The sequence below is a fragment of the Dermacentor variabilis genome, chromosome 5 (genome assembly GCF_050947875.1).
Source record: "Dermacentor variabilis isolate Ectoservices chromosome 5, ASM5094787v1, whole genome shotgun sequence".
NCBI classification, from domain to species: Eukaryota; Metazoa; Arthropoda; class Arachnida; order Ixodida; family Ixodidae; genus Dermacentor; species Dermacentor variabilis.
The window spans coordinates 88,775,576-88,794,770 of NC_134572.1; the positions used below are offsets into that span (position 1 = coordinate 88,775,576).

Below are 19,195 nucleotides of genomic sequence, written 5' to 3' on the forward strand. Positions count from 1 at the left end.
TCGATAAACCTGGCTGTGAAATAATGCTGACTTTCCTGTTTCTTCCAGATGCCTACAACCATGTATACCTGGACGATGAACAAGTTATGATGATTACGGGCATCGCGGGGCTCATCGTTTTAATATTCATTATTATAATCGTTATTATTGTCCTTATAATGAAGAGAAAGCGGAGGAGAGGTAAGCACTATGACCTGCATGTATTTTGCACCTTGAACGAAAACGAAGTTATTTTACTTCATCATGCGAACGTGGCTCGACTCATTCAAATTGTATAATAATTTATCATTGCGAGTTAAAGAAGTGCACGAACTTTGATTCCTTAAGGCAGCGTGAGCAAGGTGCTCGTTTTTTGTGTCAACATTTTCGTAGCTCCACGGCTTGACATGTTCTTCTCTCCATATCTGTTTTCCTTTCTTTTACGTCGAAGGTAGTTTCACTCATGCACATGGTTACAAATTAGTAGTTCCCTTTCAACAGAAATAACTTTCTTATGCGGACTTAAATAGGTCAAACCAAAGCTGCTCTGCGTGAACTCGTTATGTCTCGTAATTCAGCAACAGGACAACCCAGTGGTTGACCCACGGTAAGTCAGGTCTTAGAGTCAGATGTCGTGTGTGCTTATTGCAGCTGGACCAAAAGAAGCGGTGGAGGATCGGCAAACGTAAGTACATCAAAAACTGTGCTCTAAAATATTTTTCTTCCCTTTTGATCAAGTAACCGTTAAGAGGTCTAGCCGCTTTGTTTCCGGAGTTGTCCACTAAGAACCCCAGACTGTTTTACGTTGTTGCATGGCTTGCACGAGCAAACTCCTTTCCTGGCATTGCTTATCCTACTTCGCATTTATAATTACATTTTAACAGCCTTGCTAGTACTAGCAATACATTTATTTAAAGGACTTGGTTGAAACAGCAGAACGCTAGAGAACATCATGTAGAACACACGGACAAACGTACAAGGGTGACCAACAGTTAAGCTTAATTGCACAAGCTATCACAAACTTCAGGAAGAATGAACCATCGATAAGAAAGATTTATAACTAATTGTTGTATACAACTAGATACATTTTCTATGCAACGGAACTGTTCAAGACCAAAAGAAAAACCGTACGTGGGAACTATTGAAACTGTCGGCGACGCACGACTGTGGCGGGACGATCGTTTCTGTAACGTTATTTACGTGCAGCGATGGGTCCGTAGGTGCACTCATAGCTCAAGAACTCCCGCTTGGGATTCTGTCAATACAAAACTGAAAAGGGCAGAGTAATGAGAACATTTTCGTAGGATGGAATTTATAAGTAAGAGCCACAATTTCGGTTACAACGTGGTCGCCTTGCTTCAAATACTCATTGACAACTATAATATATTGATTGGCTTTAGGAAATTTTTTTGTAGCTGTTCATACGTGTGAACCAGTGACTGTGATGGACTTCAGTTGGAAGCCAGTCTCCTCTCGCGTTTCCTTTCTGTGTGATATTTGTGCTACGTTCTGCTTTTTTAACGAAGTCTACAAACGACAAAAGACCCCATGCCACCGCCTAGCGTCAAATGAAACTGCGACACTACATTTGATTTACTTATTTAGATGGGTGAACGGTATCTACAAAATCTCACTTAGAACTATGACGCAAATAAACTGACGATACAAATCGCCGAAAATTTAATCACTCCTTAGCGAGGCATGAAAGTATTGACCGGAACAAAAATGTGAAGTTTGTGTTGTCTGTCCTTTACCGAAACGTGAACATTCTTATGACATAGAAGCAGAGTTCGAAACAAACATAAAGCACTGGTTTTTGCTGACGCTAATTTCTACCTTAGACCGGAAGGACGCCTAAGCCTCAGCGAAGATTTGAGCATCCACAAGGCTGACTTCCACCCACCCTATCTGCAGAATGGTAGCAGCAGTGATATCACAGGAAACTCAGGTAGATGTTCCTAAGATCATGCTTGTGTACATAGCCATGTTTCAGAATGCGTTATTCGTGTCATAGTCGTGTGCTTTCCTGGACAATTGCGATGTTTTGCACACGTCGGTACTGAAGTGCATCTGCTATGCATGTTAACAGAGTGTTGTCCTAACCGGCGTGATCCCCTTGTCAGGAAGACGAGTAATTATCAGGCTCTACGGCCTGGTGCCATAAAGCTTACCATTTGCTCACTACACATCAGGCATGACGGCCACTGCTCGCCACCAAACGCAGGACCTGCAACGGTACAGCATACCATGACTATAGCCTCTCCACAGTAATTTTCGCTGAAAATCAGTAGCCATAGAACTTGCTGCACAACTCCACTCATTGAATCTTCTGTGTGCCTAAATGGTTCGCTGACACACATGACTGCGGCACTGCATGACTTACTTGCTTCACTGTCCTTCCAGTCATCTGCATGAAACCCGCCTGTATGTTATGGCTTTTCTGCAGCTTTATTGTCACAGGAAAACGCTTTTAGTCACAGCCAAACATTGTGGCATAAGATTCAGGAAAAGTAGGGAATCCTAAAGACGAAAGGACAAAACAAAATTTTAGCAATACATGCAGGCCCTTGCAGAGGTGGTTGCTTAACCGGATTCAGAACAAGCGAATAACCGTTAGGGCTGGTATCATCGCACGCGTTTCCCACTCACAAGCCATACAATGAGAGCTAAGCTCGAGTCCTGTGTTGAGTGTTGCCTCTTCCGTGCCATTCCCGGTATCTCGTAATCCTTTCCTTCTCACTTCCTATCCTGCTCTGTAACACGCACGCCCGGCATGCGTCTCACGATGGCACCACCACCACTCCCTCTGCACACAGTGATTGCATTCAAGCGAGTTGACGGGGCCAGACGGAAAAGGAGAATCGTCTCAGGTGAGACACATAACTGCGCGGACGCGTCGAATTTGGTTGAGTCATTCTTCACGCAGAGCAGCTTGGTTGCGTTTGATTAACAATTCGCAGTATTCATGAATGTGTTCTCTTCGCGCGATGCAGAAAGCACTGCATGCTTTGACCATTTCTGTCTCTTTTAGTCGCTGTCTGCGGCGCACTAACACAGACACCATTGTTTTGTCGGCCCAAGTGCACCACACGCGTTCGTATGCTCTTCGAGTACGCCAAGTAAAGCTCAGCTTTGTTTTCGTTAAGGGCCTCGTGTTACAGAAAATCCGGCGTCAGCGTCCGGCAGAAAGAATTTCGAACCAAATTCCGAACTACGCATTCCGAACCGCGCATACCAAACCACTCTTCTACTACCAAAGTTGCCTGTGCCTCGTCTTCCATCCTTTACAAAGTTATTCCTCGGAATTGTGAGAACTGCAGCCCACAAACAAATGTATTGAAAGAAAAAAAAAACACTGACAGCGCCTATCTTTTTGTTAGCTCTTCTCAGACAGAAATATCGAAAGTGCGAAACAATAACAGCAGGTCGACCTACGCAAGAGCCCGCGTTTCTGCCCGAAAGCTTGCCTTCGTGCATAGCATTCGCCGCCAGCATTTCGCGGCAAGCGTTACGGTCACATAAGCTGCAGTTGCCGGGAAACATTAAAAGCAGTCAGGGTCTTTGAATGCTACCGCGTTCCACTGTTAAAGGTAAAGCTTAAGGCTCCTTCAAATTTTATTGCCACAATGCGGCATAAAATGGAGCTGCCATATAATCTTGCTGGTGTCCCACGCTACAGTGATGACGAAAAAAAAAAAAGGAAATTAGGCCTCAGTGACACTGACCGTTCTGGCCTGACTTAGAGCACAAGCATGTACATTGGTTTTCATGTATAGCTTCGCCGCTACGCAGAAAGTTTGTTCGTACGCCATAGGAATCAAAGGAATCAAATTTTGAACACTGGCAAAGCCAGAAAATAAACTGAAACGTGCGAATGCTCACTACCTGCTAGACAAAAAGAAATTCGGCAGAGACACTTCAGACTGCTTACGTGTAAGAATACGAAAGCATTATAGTCGCTTTGGTGAAATTTTTTTTTTGTGCGTTCCTTGTCTGCGCAAACTCTCGCCTGCGTTTTGACTGCGCCTCGGTTACGCCACATCATAACGCGCCAAGTGTCCCAGCGCACTCGCTTGGCTGCGAGGAGTTCATAACTGGAAGGACTGCTCACACGCATTCAAGTGGAGAATGATGCGTTTTATTTTACACATTCATTTTATACACTCGCGACGCGGCGCCACCTCCTGACCATTGGCTGCGCCGTCACGTGCCCAACGACGCGCGCACTAGGCCCCACGCTTAGTGAGCCAGATGACTGCGACCTGACGTGCGCAATCACGCACGCACTGCATGCACACATTTGGTCAACGAGTACCGCGGAGCCGACGTGGCGTCGGGTAAGCGTGCTCGTTTAGCACACCAGAAGCGCAGGTTCGATTCCCACCCAGACAGAAATTTAAGTACTATTCTGGTGAAATGGATGAATTCACTTTGGTTACAGGAAGCTCGCCTGCGAAATTTGACGTCAATTCGAATATGTCTTTATGTGGTTTTACTTTCTGCCATCGGTCATTTTTGGTACCACCATTCGAACAGGTCGCCGACTTTAACGCCGAATTTTCGCGCAAAGGGGTATATAATGTTTTCGCATTAACGAAGGTAAAGAGATGTGATCGTAGTATTTGTTGTAACTTCTCAGTTTTTTTTCCGCAAGAAACTTGTTGAGTCGTCAAGCACATGTTGTGGTGACACTATAGAGAGCTTAGACGATGTGTGCTTTGAACGCAAGAGATCTTACAAGATACCAAACGAAAAAAAAAAAAGGAAAAACAAACCTGGTTGTCAGTGACGTCAGCCAGATATTGTCTGCATCGTTTATCTTTCAACAAGGTGCTAGACTACGACTAATGTCTTTGTGTTCTGCTTAACGTAAGAAAAACACTTAGTTATGTGGTTAAGGAAAATTAAATAACGCGAGCGTCCACCGTTCATATATTCAGCGCGTCGTAACAATACGAAAAGCAAACTCGGTCGATAACTCACGAGAGTTAAAAGCCACAAGCAGGTGAAATGAAATGCCGACTAGGCTGCCATTTTACTACGGTGCAGCCACTATCTGCCAGAGCCTCCTTCGCAATGTCGTTTCTGATCCATGCGAAGCTCGCGTGTTTTCGGCGATATTATTTAATCTCTACTGTCTGCGCCCGCTTCGTTCTCCTGTGTTGCGGCGCGCGCAGTTTAAGTCTTTGTCTTCGGAAGCATAGGAGTTTATATTTTCGTTTATACTGGTGGTTGATCGCGTATTCATATTGAGTTAAAATGAAAATACCAGTAGATTGAAAACGCGACGAATAAAAGAAAACTCAACATGCAACATCCCCGGAGGACGCAGCGTTTAGAGAAAACAGAATAAACTGAAATCAATGAACAGCACGAGCATGGAGGTCATAAGCCGCGAGTTGTGACTAATTAAATGTTTGCGTAATAAAAAAAATATTAAGATTTCTCGGCAGGTGGCTCGCGAATCCGCTCGTGCTACTTTCTTGTTCATTAATCTAGTTATGTTGAACAGTTTGCGTCGTTACAAGGTCCTTCAAGGTAGCGAGGTTGCGAGATGGTATTTAGAAACACTCATTTGTTTATTTGTTTGCAAACCTCTTTATTGTCCCTTTTCTGATTATTTTGATGCTTTGGATGTTTCGTTCTTTGTTGAAAGGGAGTCACGGTTTGATTACAGTTTTGTAAAGGTGGTGTGAACGTGATCGCTTCTAGTTTCTATTCTATGAGCATTTCGCTAGTTCGCTGGCGTAAGAGCGACGAAGTGATGAATGCTTGGTACGCTTTGACTGTGTGGTGCAGCGCGAAGTGGGACAGGGGTCCCCTTGCCCCCGAAGGTTTTTTTTTTTTTTGTGAATGATTTCTGTCAGGCCGCTTGCACGTGCGGTTCTTGCCATTACCCACACAAGCTGTCATTATGGATTTTGTTAGGCAATTTCTTATTTAAAAAAAATATCTTTTTTTCGCAATTCTCGATGGCAGCGCATGCGCAATAACGTTCCTGGTGGTTAGTCTGTGAAAACATATTTAGTTGCCAGCGTGAGCGTCTTTCCTGTCCAGGTCTCCCTTCTTCCGCAACTATTCTGCGCTCCCCTTTGCGAAAATCGGGACAGGGGACGCAGGAAAGAACGAGGACAAGCGCTTCCTGTGTCCCTGTCCCACGTCGCGCTGCAATACAGTCTCATGGAAAACCCAACTAGCCCAAAGCATCACACTTCTCCCTTTGACGCTCGCCTTATCCTTGTATTATAATCGAGGGTAAGATGATAGCAGGATGTGTTTTTGTTGTTGTCATAAACGCCCAGCGGAGATGTCCTGGCAATGACAATTACAATGAAAATGACAATGTTTCATGAAGTGACTGAAACGCGTGGTGTCAACAACATTGTATTTACTGCTAATAATGAGGGCCCATATGCAACTATAGTAGATGTACTGCATGTAGTAAGAACGAATTTTGGAAATGAAGAAGTGGTAATTGCCGCAATGGGTCATAAAAAGCAACGACTTCCTTAGTGACGATTTAGTCGCATTGGCTGATAGACTACTCAAGAAAATACTTTTTTATAAATTCAAACATCTCGGCTCAAACACTTCGAAGAATACGTTGCTAAGTCTCTTAGGTTATCGCTTTGCTGAAAGGGTGACTGAACACGCTCATTGTCATAATTTAGTGGCACAGAAACAGAACTCTGCACCTACTTTATTTCGCAGCTTTGTGGTCACTGGTATGAACGACATAATGGCGAAGCAAACGCAGTGTCTTCAAAGTGTTGTTACTCTGACAACAGTTGCAGTCCGTAAACGCAATAAACTTGCGAGAGCGAAATAATTTTTTCCCTCCTACCTCCTTGCTTTCGTAGATCTCAACAGTCCGGTGAAGTCAAAGTCAAAGACCGGAGCAGAGCCGGTGTACCAGAACGTCGAAGGCAAGACGGAGAACGGGCCCTCGCCGATCGCGAACAGCGAGCCTGAGAACAGGGCCACGTACGAGAACATGCCTTTCCACCCCCAGAGGAATTCCAAGGGGGTAAGGCAGGCCCGCACTGAATTTAACATCTTTGCTGGGCTCGTAGCGCGCTCAAACCGCATCATTTTTCCATCCTCCGCACGTGCAGGCGATAAATAAAAGAAACAAAAGTCGCGTGCTTGAGGCAATCGACTTTGTACAGCCAACAGGCCGAAGCACTAATGAGCTTCGCCCACTCGCTGGAGAAAGCCGCAGTGACTAGCTAGCGTATACGGAGCGAGTTCGCTTTTACTTCTTTGTCGGGTGTAACTAGGCAGGGAAGGAAGGACTCCCCTCTCAACCCCCGCTTCGCAGTCCCTGGCCCTGACAGCGGTTTGCGCTAATTGTGTTTTCCCAGCGTTATAACTACTTTGCTCGTTGTTTTCACAGTGGTTTGACAGTAAGCATGACTCTATGTGACCTTCTAACAAAGTGGCGTGGTCGTTCGTGTTTTGACAGTGAGTAGTGTTGCGAAGAGACCGACCATAACACACGCTTCCCAAAGTGCTCGCTCACTTGCGTCTTTCGTTAAGTTTCTCTGGCTTTTGAGTTAGTCGAGAAGAAAGAACATACGAAGACATTGTGAATGTACACAGCCCGTGAGCCACACTAAAGGCAACGCCGAATTAGTTTGCATGAAACGATTACTCGCGACTTTTGTATATCAACATTGGGACGAATTCACAAAGCTTTTCGCTCGTAAGTTGTCCTTGCCATTGAAAAGCTGCCTTCGTAGATGTTATGTCCAACATTACGACTTGTTGGAATCCACTCTTGCGAGCAGTTATAGAGCAAGGACTTTCCCATCGGCCTAGGGGAAATTTTTCAAGCGCTGGACAGGTTGTTGAGCTACTATGTTCCTTGCATGCAAATTTCGGTGTTCCCTTCCACGTTAACCACGGCGGTGCACTTTCACAAGTATCCGTACCGCACTTGAAACTGTCGCAACACGATTTTGTCAGCCTGTGTTTGGAAGTTACAGCGCCATCGCACTGCAGCTGAAGTGGTGCCACCGCGTGCTTTCTGTTCCCCCCGCTCGGTCTGTTGCAGAAGGCGATGCTCTTCCGTCATCACTCGCGCGCTTGTGTACGTCTTGTGTGTCCAGCCATGCGTTTCTCCCCTAACCCGCCCTCTCCGGTACATGCACCTCCCACACCAAAACAGTGTCCCTCGACGGCGTCGACAGTCACGTCCGAGTCGACGGTAACCACGTCAGCCTCGGAAGCACCGTCGCTAGGCAGCTGCAAGGGCCTCAAGCCGTCGTCGTCTACTGCGACGCCTCCGCCCTGCCAGAGGGACGAGCGGCGACCGCCGGCGCACTACGTGAACGTGATGGCGCCGGCGCGAGCCTTCCCAGACCCCGTGCACGCGAGCATCAACGGCGTCGGACTGCCGCCGCCGCGGCCCAAGAGCACCAAGCCGGGCAGTCACGTCTCGACACCGGTTGGATCGCTGGGTCGCCGCTCGGCGACTCCCATGAGGACAGATTCGCGCAACGGTTATCGCAACGGCGCTGATGGCGTCCCTGCACACGGTGGCGGATACGGGTTGCCAGCGAGCAGAGCGCACTCGCCCATGATGATGCAGCAACAGCAGTACCACCACTACCCTAGAGCCGCCCTCTACGACGAGGACGGAGGCGGTGGTGGCGACTTGCCGCTCTCGTCGACGCCGAAGGTCAGTCGCCACCCAGCACACACACACGAACGCACACGGCGTCGATCTGTCCCTCCCCATCTTTCTCTCTGTCTCTCTGCTCTCTTCCGATCTCCTCTGGCGCATTTCTCGCCATATGACCGCACTTTTGACACTTCAGTGAACTGAACTGAGGACTGCACTGCTCGTTTCGTTCTCTTCTTTTTCTCCTGGACACCCTCCTTCGACTTTGGACACTGTGACAACTATTTTCCGTTATCTTTCTTACCATGTTCTTCTTTTTTTCTTGTAGTCTTCGCGGATAGCGACTTTTCACAGAGTGTGTTTATAGCCTGCTTTCGTTGCCACCAGTGTTTTCCCCAATTCTCGTTAATTCGGGGAATTTTCTTTTCATAGATATTTGTGTTCTCTCTTCCACGATAATTTGAAGGGTTCTGATAGGCTCAAAGGGCCCCTAAACGACTTGTGACATTTTGAAAAAATAAATTGAGCACATCAGCCGAATCCATCTTATGTAACGTGTTCCATACGGCATGCGCGGCAGCCATCGCGTGAAGCCAAAAAGCGCGTACTTGTGGTAGCGGGAAATTGACGTTGTTTTCAAAGAAGAGAGCAGCGCAAAGGTTACGTACGGCAATGAACTGCTGTTCACGTGTCTCCTACAGAAGTGTGGGGCGAGGAGGAAAAAGCGCCCACGGAGAAGGTAGCGATGGTGAGCGAGAAACAGCTCGCTCAGCTTTCATGTCATGGTGGTTCAGGGACCATTTAGTCTTTGGTTTTCTTTTTGCTTTTTTATCCTTGATTTCATGTTTTATACAAGCACATAGTATTGTTGAGGTGACAAGAGAAGTTTATAATTATTTTAGATAGCTCTTGCTTGGTTGCAGTATGAAAAAATTTGCATTGTTTTCATCGAAATGCATCAAAAATTACACAAGAAATAAAAATAGACAGCACAAACAAATTCTGCCGTTTGTTCGACTTGTCTGTTCCTTTGCTGTATACGCACTTTTGATCCTTTCGTATGCAGCGTTTTGGAAACGTTTATATACTGTTATCTTCAAAAACGAGATATCAAACCATAATGTCACCGAAATTCGCCATTTTGCTTCGACTTGATTTTATTGGCTCTGGATTAAAAGAAGGTAATGAGCCGCAGAACTGCAGAGTTTTCATGAATCTACAGTCGTTTTCTTCCCTCATTACTGGAAGAAGCAGCAGCTCATATATTCTTTTCAGCTTCTCTTCGGCCATGACGTCGACTTGTTGCCAACCCTTCTATAGATGAGGATCGTTTCCTGCGCCATCTTGTCGTAAAATTCATTGTCAGATGTGGCATGAATAGCGTCGCTAGATGCTTGTGTGCCAAGCTGCAGATTGTGCGAGACAATGTGAAACTAACTTCGTAACAATGCTAGTCTCTTCTTGTTTTTGTTGCTGCGTGTAGTTGTGCTGGCATGTGAGCGCTCGCTAACAGCATGCGTGTGTTGCCGTCATTTCTTTTCGTCTCTCCGCCCCATTCCTACCCCACACGTAACCGTGCTGCTGCCCTGCGCTGCCACCTGTGTTTCCGGCGCGGCCCCGGCCACAGGTGCACCTTCTGCGCACTAACCACCGCGAGGGGGTCGTGTACGCAGACCTCGCGTTGCTCAACAACACGCACAAAGCTGCAGTCCTGTCCTCCAGAAGGGAGGGAGCTCCCACGGAGTACGCCACGCTCAAATTCCACCAAACGCTAGACAATGCAGCGGCCGGTAAGTGTTCCTCGTTTGCGAAGCGCTCCAAAAGCTTACGGTGCAGAAAATACGTTGGCCCAGCGAGTGCAGTATATATATATATATACACGATGCCCCTAGAGGCATCGTGTAAGGGGAGAGAGTATACTCAACGATTATACAATAATTAGAATACATATGTGAATACATATAGAAAAAATACAGTACAAGAAATGCACTAACATACAATAAGTATAATGTGGTGTTAACATGTTGCAATGGACAAACCGAATGCTTTTGAACGTGAGAGGTCACAATACAATCCATAGAATTACAGAGCGAGTGGGACATATTTGGCTGTAACAAAACAGTATTTAAGAAACAGTAGCACAATGACAACGGGAAAAGCAAGAAAAAATAACACGTCAGGCTATGTTGAGTTTGAAAAATGCGTTGTTAGAAGATGCCGGAAATTTTCCTGGTCACTCTCATAAGCGATGGCGCTAGGAAGATTGTTTCAAAGGCCAGTGGCTCTTGGAAGAGCGGAGTAGTTAAATGAGTTAATCTTTTCGTAGATGCACTTGAAATTGAACTGATTCTACAACCGGTGTGACCTGTAATGAGAAGTTTCAAGAGGCAGAACTGATGGCGCTGTATTATGGACATATTTATGAAATAATGATAGCAAGGCTATATGCAAGGGCTGCAGTGAGAGGTCGAGTTTAATTTGTGATACGCTTTTGTTATAGTCATAACAACGTGAAATAAAACGTGCAGCCCTATTCTGCATAGATTTGAGTTTTTCGATCACGTATTTCTGATGGGGAGACCAGACGGAAGCGGCATATTCAAGCTTAGGTTGAACAAACGTTAGATAAGCTTGTTTACGAATGTCTTTAGTAGAATTATGCAACTTGCGTCTTATGAACCCTAATGATTTCGATGCATTGGCCCATATGTATGCAATGTGCATTGACAACGGAAGAGTCGAAGTTAGGTTAACACCAAGATATTTATATTGAGCATCATGCAAAATAGTGATGTTATTTACCTGATAAACAAACGCAGGTATAGTATTCTTGCAGCTAAAAGAGATAATTTTACATTTAGAGACGTTAAGCTTCATTAGCCAAGTGTTACACCAAATAGAAATAAGTTTTAGATCTTTTTTGAGTATTGTATGATCCTCGGTACACTTGATGGCACGATAAAGAATGCACTCATCTGCAAAAATGCGTACGTGTGAGGAAACGTTATTGGGTAACTCATTTTAGTGCATTAGAAATACTAATGGCCCAAGAACGCTGCTTTGTGGTACACCTGAAGTAACGTTCTATAGAGGAGAGGAAAAATATTAACTGCCGTGAATTGCTGACGATTAGAAAGGAAATTACGAATCCATGTTAGTGTAAGAGAATCTAATTTAAGAGCAGATAATTTCAAAATCAAACGGCAATGTGCTACGAGGTCAAATGCTTTTGAAAAGTCTAGAAATGCACAATCAGTTTGAAGATCCTCTTCCATGCTATTATGCAAATCAGTTGCAAATGCTAATAACGGTTTCCCTCCCGAAATCCGTGTTGATTAGAGTTTATATATATATATATATATATATATATATATATATATATATATATATATATATATATATATATATATATATATATATATATATATATATACCAGATATTCTTCGCAATTGGTGGCAAAATATGTGTGTCGCGCGTTTCAACGTTGAAGGGTGCAGGGAACGCTTCAGCTGCTCTCGTTTCTTGGAGAAATATTTAAAGAACTGCTTCATTATTTTCGCACATACAATAGTAGTAAAACGCGCAACAGAAGAAATGACAGCAGCCCAACCAATGTGTCTTCGTGACGTGTACGACAGAGACATGAAAATTATTGAATACCAAAACAGGTCCACTTATAGGAAGGTAATGGGAAAGATAGAAGCAATTCCTTTTATAAAGGCTAGAGGTCGAGCGCAATTATTAGCACCATGGCCAGTCACAGATATGACGATGAACATTAAAGAAGAAAGGAAGGCTGTGTCATGGAAGGCATGCTGTCCTTTATGTAAAGCTGTAGAATTTATTGTACAAGGGTCCTTTTAAAGGTCGTTCCTCATCAATCCCACAACTAGATTCGAGAATGGGAGTCTTAAAATGATGTTTATTACGTTGACGTGAATACAAAAAGAAAAAGAAATTCGCCTTCAAAATTCCCCACAGTCGCTCTCATGTACCGCAAATTTTGCAATTTCTTGACCTTTTAGATGGAACGCGAAGTTTCACAAATACCGTCAAGCTGGAAAAACAATTGCCATGCTCTGGGCGTTGCTACAGAGCTGCCGTCCCCTGGTGTCAGCAAAGAAATGAAGACTTGTGGCCGTACTCGATGGTATCATACTTAACAACCACCAGTGTTGCAGCATAGAAAAACACAGATGAGTGGTGAATATCTTCTTGAAGTTCAGCAGCACAAAGGCCAATTTCAGCATGTTAAAGAGTAGCGGTTCATTGCAGGATGGGGAATTCATAGTGCGGTCTCGATTCGTAAAACGGGTAGAAAGGTCTTAGGTATTAGCAAGACGCGTAAATGGCGTGCCAATGTGAAGACTATGTCAAAATTATTAAGGACTATGTTAGTCATGTGTCAGAAATATTAAACTGGTACATGTCTTACATGCATACGATACATCTTACTGCAAGGCAGACGTACAAGAAAACCCGTAACACATGTATTACGTAATAATCAGCCATATCATAAAGATGAGCGAAAGTTGTTCAAAATTGAGAACACAGATTTGCTTACGGTTTACTCTTCTTACAAAGGCTTACGCCCTTTTTCTCTCTCACTTTTGCATTTTTTCCCTCCCCGCCTGCGCAGCCTTACAGGCCCGATATCAATGACGAACTCCTGTACGCTGACATGTACGAGGACGTGAAAGCTGGCCGGGTGCCGGACCCTCGCCTGGTCAAGCCCCCACTGCCCCCCAAGGGAGGCGCCGGCCCACCGCCGCCGCAGCCCGAGGTGCCACCCAAGGCCCGCAAGAAGGCTGGTCGCAGCGGCGCCAAGTCGGGTGACTGAGTAGCTGCTGCTCCCAGCACCAACCCCGCCGCCGAGCCTCAAGTGCAGCCTGATGCCGCTGGCCGCAAGAGGACGCCGTTCTCCGCCGCAGCGAGGCCGAGAGTGTCGCGGTAGGGAAGCCTCAGAATATCGCGGTGGTTCGGTCAAGGAAGCTGGATTGTGGCCCATGCGCGTATTATACAACGATACATTCTGAGCCTCATCAACACATGCATGTCGGCAAGCACACGTCAAGATGGGAATGTATCAGAACTAAAAAGAAAGACAAAATGGCACAGAATCCTTTTAGCTCTTAGCAATATTTAAGCTTTTATTTCTTCAACGTCTAGGTGGGTAAACATCTTAATTCGGTTTGTTCGCTTCAAACAAATTCAAATTTTATGTGCCTTTATTTTTTTCAATCTTTCCTAATTCTTCCGTGTGGAATCTGGCCGCCTAAACTGTTTCGGTGTATTTCCTCACCAAATCGTCCGCATTAGGCTCTTCTGGGTGACTACGTCAAGCCTATTCCAAACTAACGGTGTCGTTCAATTTGTTCGAGGCGGCGAAGACGATTTGCCAGCGCTCCGGCGGCGCTTACCACTCAGCGGAACGGCCACCAAGCGATATTTTGCGCCTGTCGCTGCGTTCGCTTGAGGTCAGTCTCGGCCTCGGTCTGCCCTCGGGCGGTCTTCGCGACTCCAAACACGTCCGGCCATCACTCCCGCGGGCAGACAGCACCTCCGGCGAGTGCACGCGAGAGCTCAACAGGCGGTGCTCATCGAGGAGATCGCCATCTGCTGCTGGCAGGAAGCTGAGGAGGCGCACGCCTTCTTACCTCGGTGGGCCGACGCCTGGCGGCGGTGATATCTTCGCTCGGCATGGCAGCTTGCCGGCGGAGGCGCGCTATTGATGAGCCATAGCCGGTGCGCGAGGCGTCGTGTAAATATTCTGTCTTCGTTTCGCCCGTCGTCTGTGGGGTTTGTGTTTTTCTATGCGCGCTCGACTGGGTCGATGTGATACTCCGCGCGATGAGAGCCGACGTGGCGTGGATGCTTGGCTGCCGGCTTTGGCACACTTTGACAGAGCAAGAGGGTGCGTTTGTGACCTCTGTCAAGACACAGCCAAGATGTCAAGATGGCCGTGAGTTGTCGTATGCAGGAGATTTCGGATACTAAAAACACAAAGGCTTTAAGCAAAATGTTTTGTAGATGCCGCTAAAAGAGAGAGAGGTGGAATTTGCTCAAGAGGATGGTGTAGTCGACACCGCATCAGGCAGCAGCATAACCTTAAATTCATGTAACAATAAAAGCGAGGGAAGTTTATCAGACGGCGCACAGGTTCGCCAAGATACACCTGCAATGCACTTCTCACTTCACGCTGAAAAGTACAGTATTCTATACAGACAACCATGAATGTTTTCACTTATCTGAAAGCTTCAACGTAGCATGCCGGTAGTTGACTTTAAGCCTAAATGTTCGTGCACGAAAAGTCAATTGCATGCTCGCACTAACTAAGCTCTAAAAATATACCCCAGTTTGGCGTTTTCCCGGACAGAGATTGCTTGCCAGGTCGCTGCACCAGCAACGCGATTACCGGGCCAGCGATCCACTTTCGCAAGTGTCTCAGGCAGGCTCACCGTGGCGGCGTCTGCGCAAGCTCCGATCCGCTCCGGCGTTCTTAACTAAACTAGACACCCTGCACGGGACAGCAGTAGCGGAGGGGCTGGCATAGTGTGACCGGGCGTTCCCCATCTCCCACCTCGCTCTCCATTCCCGCTCACCAAACTCTCCCGGGGTTTTTCGAATTCTAAATTACGAAACGCCGCGCTGGGCAAATTGGTTGGCTCCGGTGGTAATTCCCACGGCGCGGCCTCGCCACTCGATTATCCTTCCTTCGCCTCTCACGTGCAAACACTGGCGCCGTGGCGGTGCATCCAATGGCCTTCCTTCCCTCACGCAGCCTGGCTTATCGCCCATCACCCTCGGCTCTCTCCCCATCCGACCCATCCCGGTCCAGAAAGCTCGCGTCAGCGTCTGCTTGCCGTTTACCCAGAGCTGCAAAACCCATCTTCTCCCTGGCCTTCTCTTACCCGAGAAGCGAGAAGCGCGTGTTCCAAATTACGCGAGCAGAGAAGGAAGTGCAGGAAAATAGCTAGGGAACAGAAAGAAAGACAGGAGCCGGCGAAAAGACGCGAGAGACACCTCGACAAGAGCGTGCCACGTTAAAGTGCCCGCCGCCACCCGAGGCTCCCTACGCCGACGAGCGGCGGTCGCCGGCCGCGGAGTATTCCATCAGACCACGTCGTGATCGCCTTTCCGCTCGCTCACTCGTTCGCATGGCGTGTGCGTCTCGCTCCTCGTGAATCCTGCGCCGGGTTGTTCTGTGATCACCGCTTGCTCCCTTTCTTTTTTTTTCTTTTTCGCTTCATTGTCAGTTTGTGGGATGTGTTGGCCATGCCGAGCTCACCATCGACACTGCAGCCTCATCGCACCCGGATTATGTGTCGCACACAGCGCTGAGGGCCAACGCCATCCCGACTCCGACGAGGAACGACGCCACTGATTCCCCATCTACGGCTTGACACGCCCGTCCTGACTCCTCCCGTTTACAGACGCATGCACAGACAGACAACGTTCTCTCTGCCGGTGACGCGTTCGGTTCCTCATGGCGGCGAAGAGAAAAACTCACTCATGTGTGCTGCACATACACTTCAAACGCACGCACGGTGGATGTTACACATCAGCAACCAAAAACGGCAAGCATACTTCACTGGCCTGCAGCAGTGTACGACGAAGAAGTGGATGGATTCCCCAGCAGGCAGCGATTTGACGAGCTACCGCGGTGAGCAGGGGGAGCTCAAGCGGTGACGGATTAAACACGTGATGCGCAAAACAAAACACGGAAAAAATGGATACAATACCACACTAAATAGAGAGACTGCAGATACTGAGGGGGACTTGTATTAATACTTTGTCGAGCGTGTGATGATCGGTGCGTATTTTTTTTCCCGTACAGCTGTGCGCGTTTGCCCCGATTTCCCAAACGTTCTCCGTGTTTTTTCGCTGTGCATTGATGAGTGTGTGCGTGCTGTAGACTGTAGCGTTGCGCTTGAACATCTGTGTTCTGAACTACTGGATTTCTTTTACGCATTTTCTGTTGGCTCTTTGGTGCTGTTATGCTGCATTTCCCCCGAAGCGATTGTTTTTCTTTCAGCGATTTCAGTGATAGCGCGCACGCTTTCAATGGAGCGGTCTAGCCTAGCAAAAATACTTGCTGCTCAATTAGAATTCGATCGGGCAATCGCGATGAGAAGGAGTGCATGGAAGGGGGCGAACATAACATTGCCACGAGCTCCCGTTCAAAATTCTGCAGAAATGAAAGAAACACTAAAGCGTCACAGAAAACCACACAGAACGCACCGAAAAGAATCGCAAATGGGACTTTGAAAGAGCCGCTCCCATGTTTGCGTCGTGTGCTAGCGCAAGTCATTTACGTTTTGGTGTTTCATCTTCAGACACTTTAATTAATTTCTCTAATTAACTTGCTGTAGTTCTTTTGTTGGACGTGCGTGATTCAAAGGAGAGACAGAGACATGATTGCCAATGTTGTTGTTGTGAGAGTTACTATTCACCGAGTGTTCACAGACAGGGCCTCGTGACGTTGTTTTTGCGCTTGCTTGCAGCCCACGTTGCTTGCTGGCGTCATGGGTACGTGCAGTCTTTTAAAACACACTGGGCAGCGAAATTCTTTGCCGCCCTAAGTTTGTGCTTTGCCTGACCTCACTGTGTGTGTATTGTCACAGGCCTTGTCTCGGCGCTGCCTGAATTGTTTGTTCCTTTGTATGATGAAAATGACAGTGCCGGCCGTGAAGGCCATAAGAGATGTTTTCTTTTATTTCTGTACAGTGAACATAATGGCTGTTAAACCAAAGAATATGTATTCTTACGCCCTAGATATTTATTTGTTGTATGCTTTTTGTGTACAATGATGAACATTATACTTGTTTATAAGATGGTTATAAATATGTTGCGCGGCTGGCCTCGTTTTTGTTTGCCGTTATATGCTTTACAGCGGATGTTTGACTTAGTGCGGCTATTGAGTTTATTTGCCTCTCTTTTTTACGACACAGCATTTCTTCAAACTGTTAGAAAGCTGCGCGCAGTGGCTGCTTTGTCGAGGCGTTTCGATTCAAACCCCGAGCACCCCTATGGAAATTTTATTCTGCTCGACGTTATCGTTAACATACTGGAAGAATCATATTATTTAACTGCATGAGTTCGCAACCGACCAATGATTAGAGATAGCTAGCAAGCGTTGGGAGTTATATCATACCCTGGTGGCAGAGATGAGTAGATAAGTAGGTTTTTGGATTGAAACAAATAATTTATTATCAAACGCAGATGAGCGTTAGGCATGCTTCGAATTAGCAAGCCTTGTCTCGAACTTGCCGCCGCGAACACTTGCGTTGAGAGAAGTGCAGGAGCGCATGTTTAAAAGCATCGATTAGGCTAACACAAGGCATTGCCGTGAAATCTCCCCAGCCGTTGTTCAAACGAGCCGTGTTAACGAGGCTGTCCTTCCTAACTGCCCGACAATGCAACCTTAGTGCGAATGCGTACCACGGACGCTTTACGAGACGACACAAACCTAAAAACAGTTGCAGTGCGGAGCTGTTTTTTTATTAAATTCTTCTGCTCTCTTTCTTTTTGTGTGACCAGACCATGTGTGATTTATTTACCTACGCCATGCTCAGTGACATACTGAGCCTGAGTTCATGCGAGTTTGGTGTGAGTCTTAATAATTAACTGCGACGCCCAACCACGTCTTACCAGCGTTTCTAGTTTAACGGAACACTTTGAACAATGACGTTCGCACGATGTCCTCAGGGCTGTGTTTCGCTACTATTTTCTTGTGCTCGGGTTAGAAGGCCTCGTGTGCCGATTGCATTCAACCAAAAATGTTAGGAAAAATAAATTTACACTGTTTCCGCTCGGTGTCTCATGGGTTTTACGAATTGTAATTGAGCATGAAACGTGTTCCGTGACACCCTTGCGCCTGTTGAGCAATTTTTAAGCCAAGTCAAACACTAGTCAGAGGCGCTAGTTTCATATTGTGTTCTCGGATGTGCGTGCTTTTTGTACACTTTCCTTGCTGTATTATTTTCCCTTCTTTAATGGCCGCATTACTTGTTTTATTTATTTATTTTTGCACTAGGGTTTGCAAAACGACGATTTGAGAGTTTGGGTGTGACTTGCTGTTGTCTTTTTGTTCTGTCACAAAACCCCTTAAAAGAAAGGCAGCGAGAAAGGTAGACGAAATATCTGGGTGCCTCACTGTAAATTAACCGTAATATTTTCTATCGATTTCCTATGTACAATGAACACTGAATAAAGTACGATAATAGTTAATAAAATGAGTGAAATGCACCAAATGTTGTGCTCTCTGACTCAGTCATTTATCTGATGTCGTGCTGCTTCTCGTAGCGCCGCATGTTTGATCAAATGGCGTGGGAATGATTTTAGACATAGTACAGTCGATAATCGCAGCCGGTAATGTGGTAAACTATATGCATGCGTGGCTGCGCTTTGTACTAGCTACTGTTCACTCTGCGTACGCAGATTGTACTTCTGATTTAGGTTGCTGACGTTGTTTATTTATATTTTTTACCATATGTCCTAGCCTCGTGTTTTTGTGTCAAACAAATTACATTATCGTGCGTACTTCAACGTCAATAACAAAAAGAAACCGCGTTTATATTTGTGTTATA

General features: G+C 46.2%; 1 protein-coding gene across 3 annotated transcripts in view; it reads left to right on the forward strand.

Moving 5' to 3' along the window:
- LOC142582929 (hemicentin-2-like) overlaps positions 1-18,859 on the forward strand; it is a 275,657-nt gene extending 256,798 nt beyond the window's left edge. Inside the window, exons 11-15 of one of the 3 annotated variants that reach the window (XM_075693066.1) lie at positions 49-180; positions 6,840-7,006; positions 8,150-8,662; positions 10,233-10,395; positions 13,246-13,397. In XM_075693066.1, the coding sequence (XP_075549181.1) occupies positions 49-180; positions 6,840-7,006; positions 8,150-8,662; positions 10,233-10,395; positions 13,246-13,268 (998 nt within the window). In that variant the 3' untranslated portion in view covers positions 13,269-13,397. Of the gene's footprint in view, positions 1-48; positions 181-6,839; positions 7,007-8,149; positions 8,663-10,232; positions 10,396-13,245 lie in introns of all 3 variants that reach the window. The other 2 variants (XM_075693068.1, XM_075693067.1) reach the window with 2 other exon arrangements.
- The last annotated feature ends 336 nt before the right edge of the window (positions 18,860-19,195 follow it).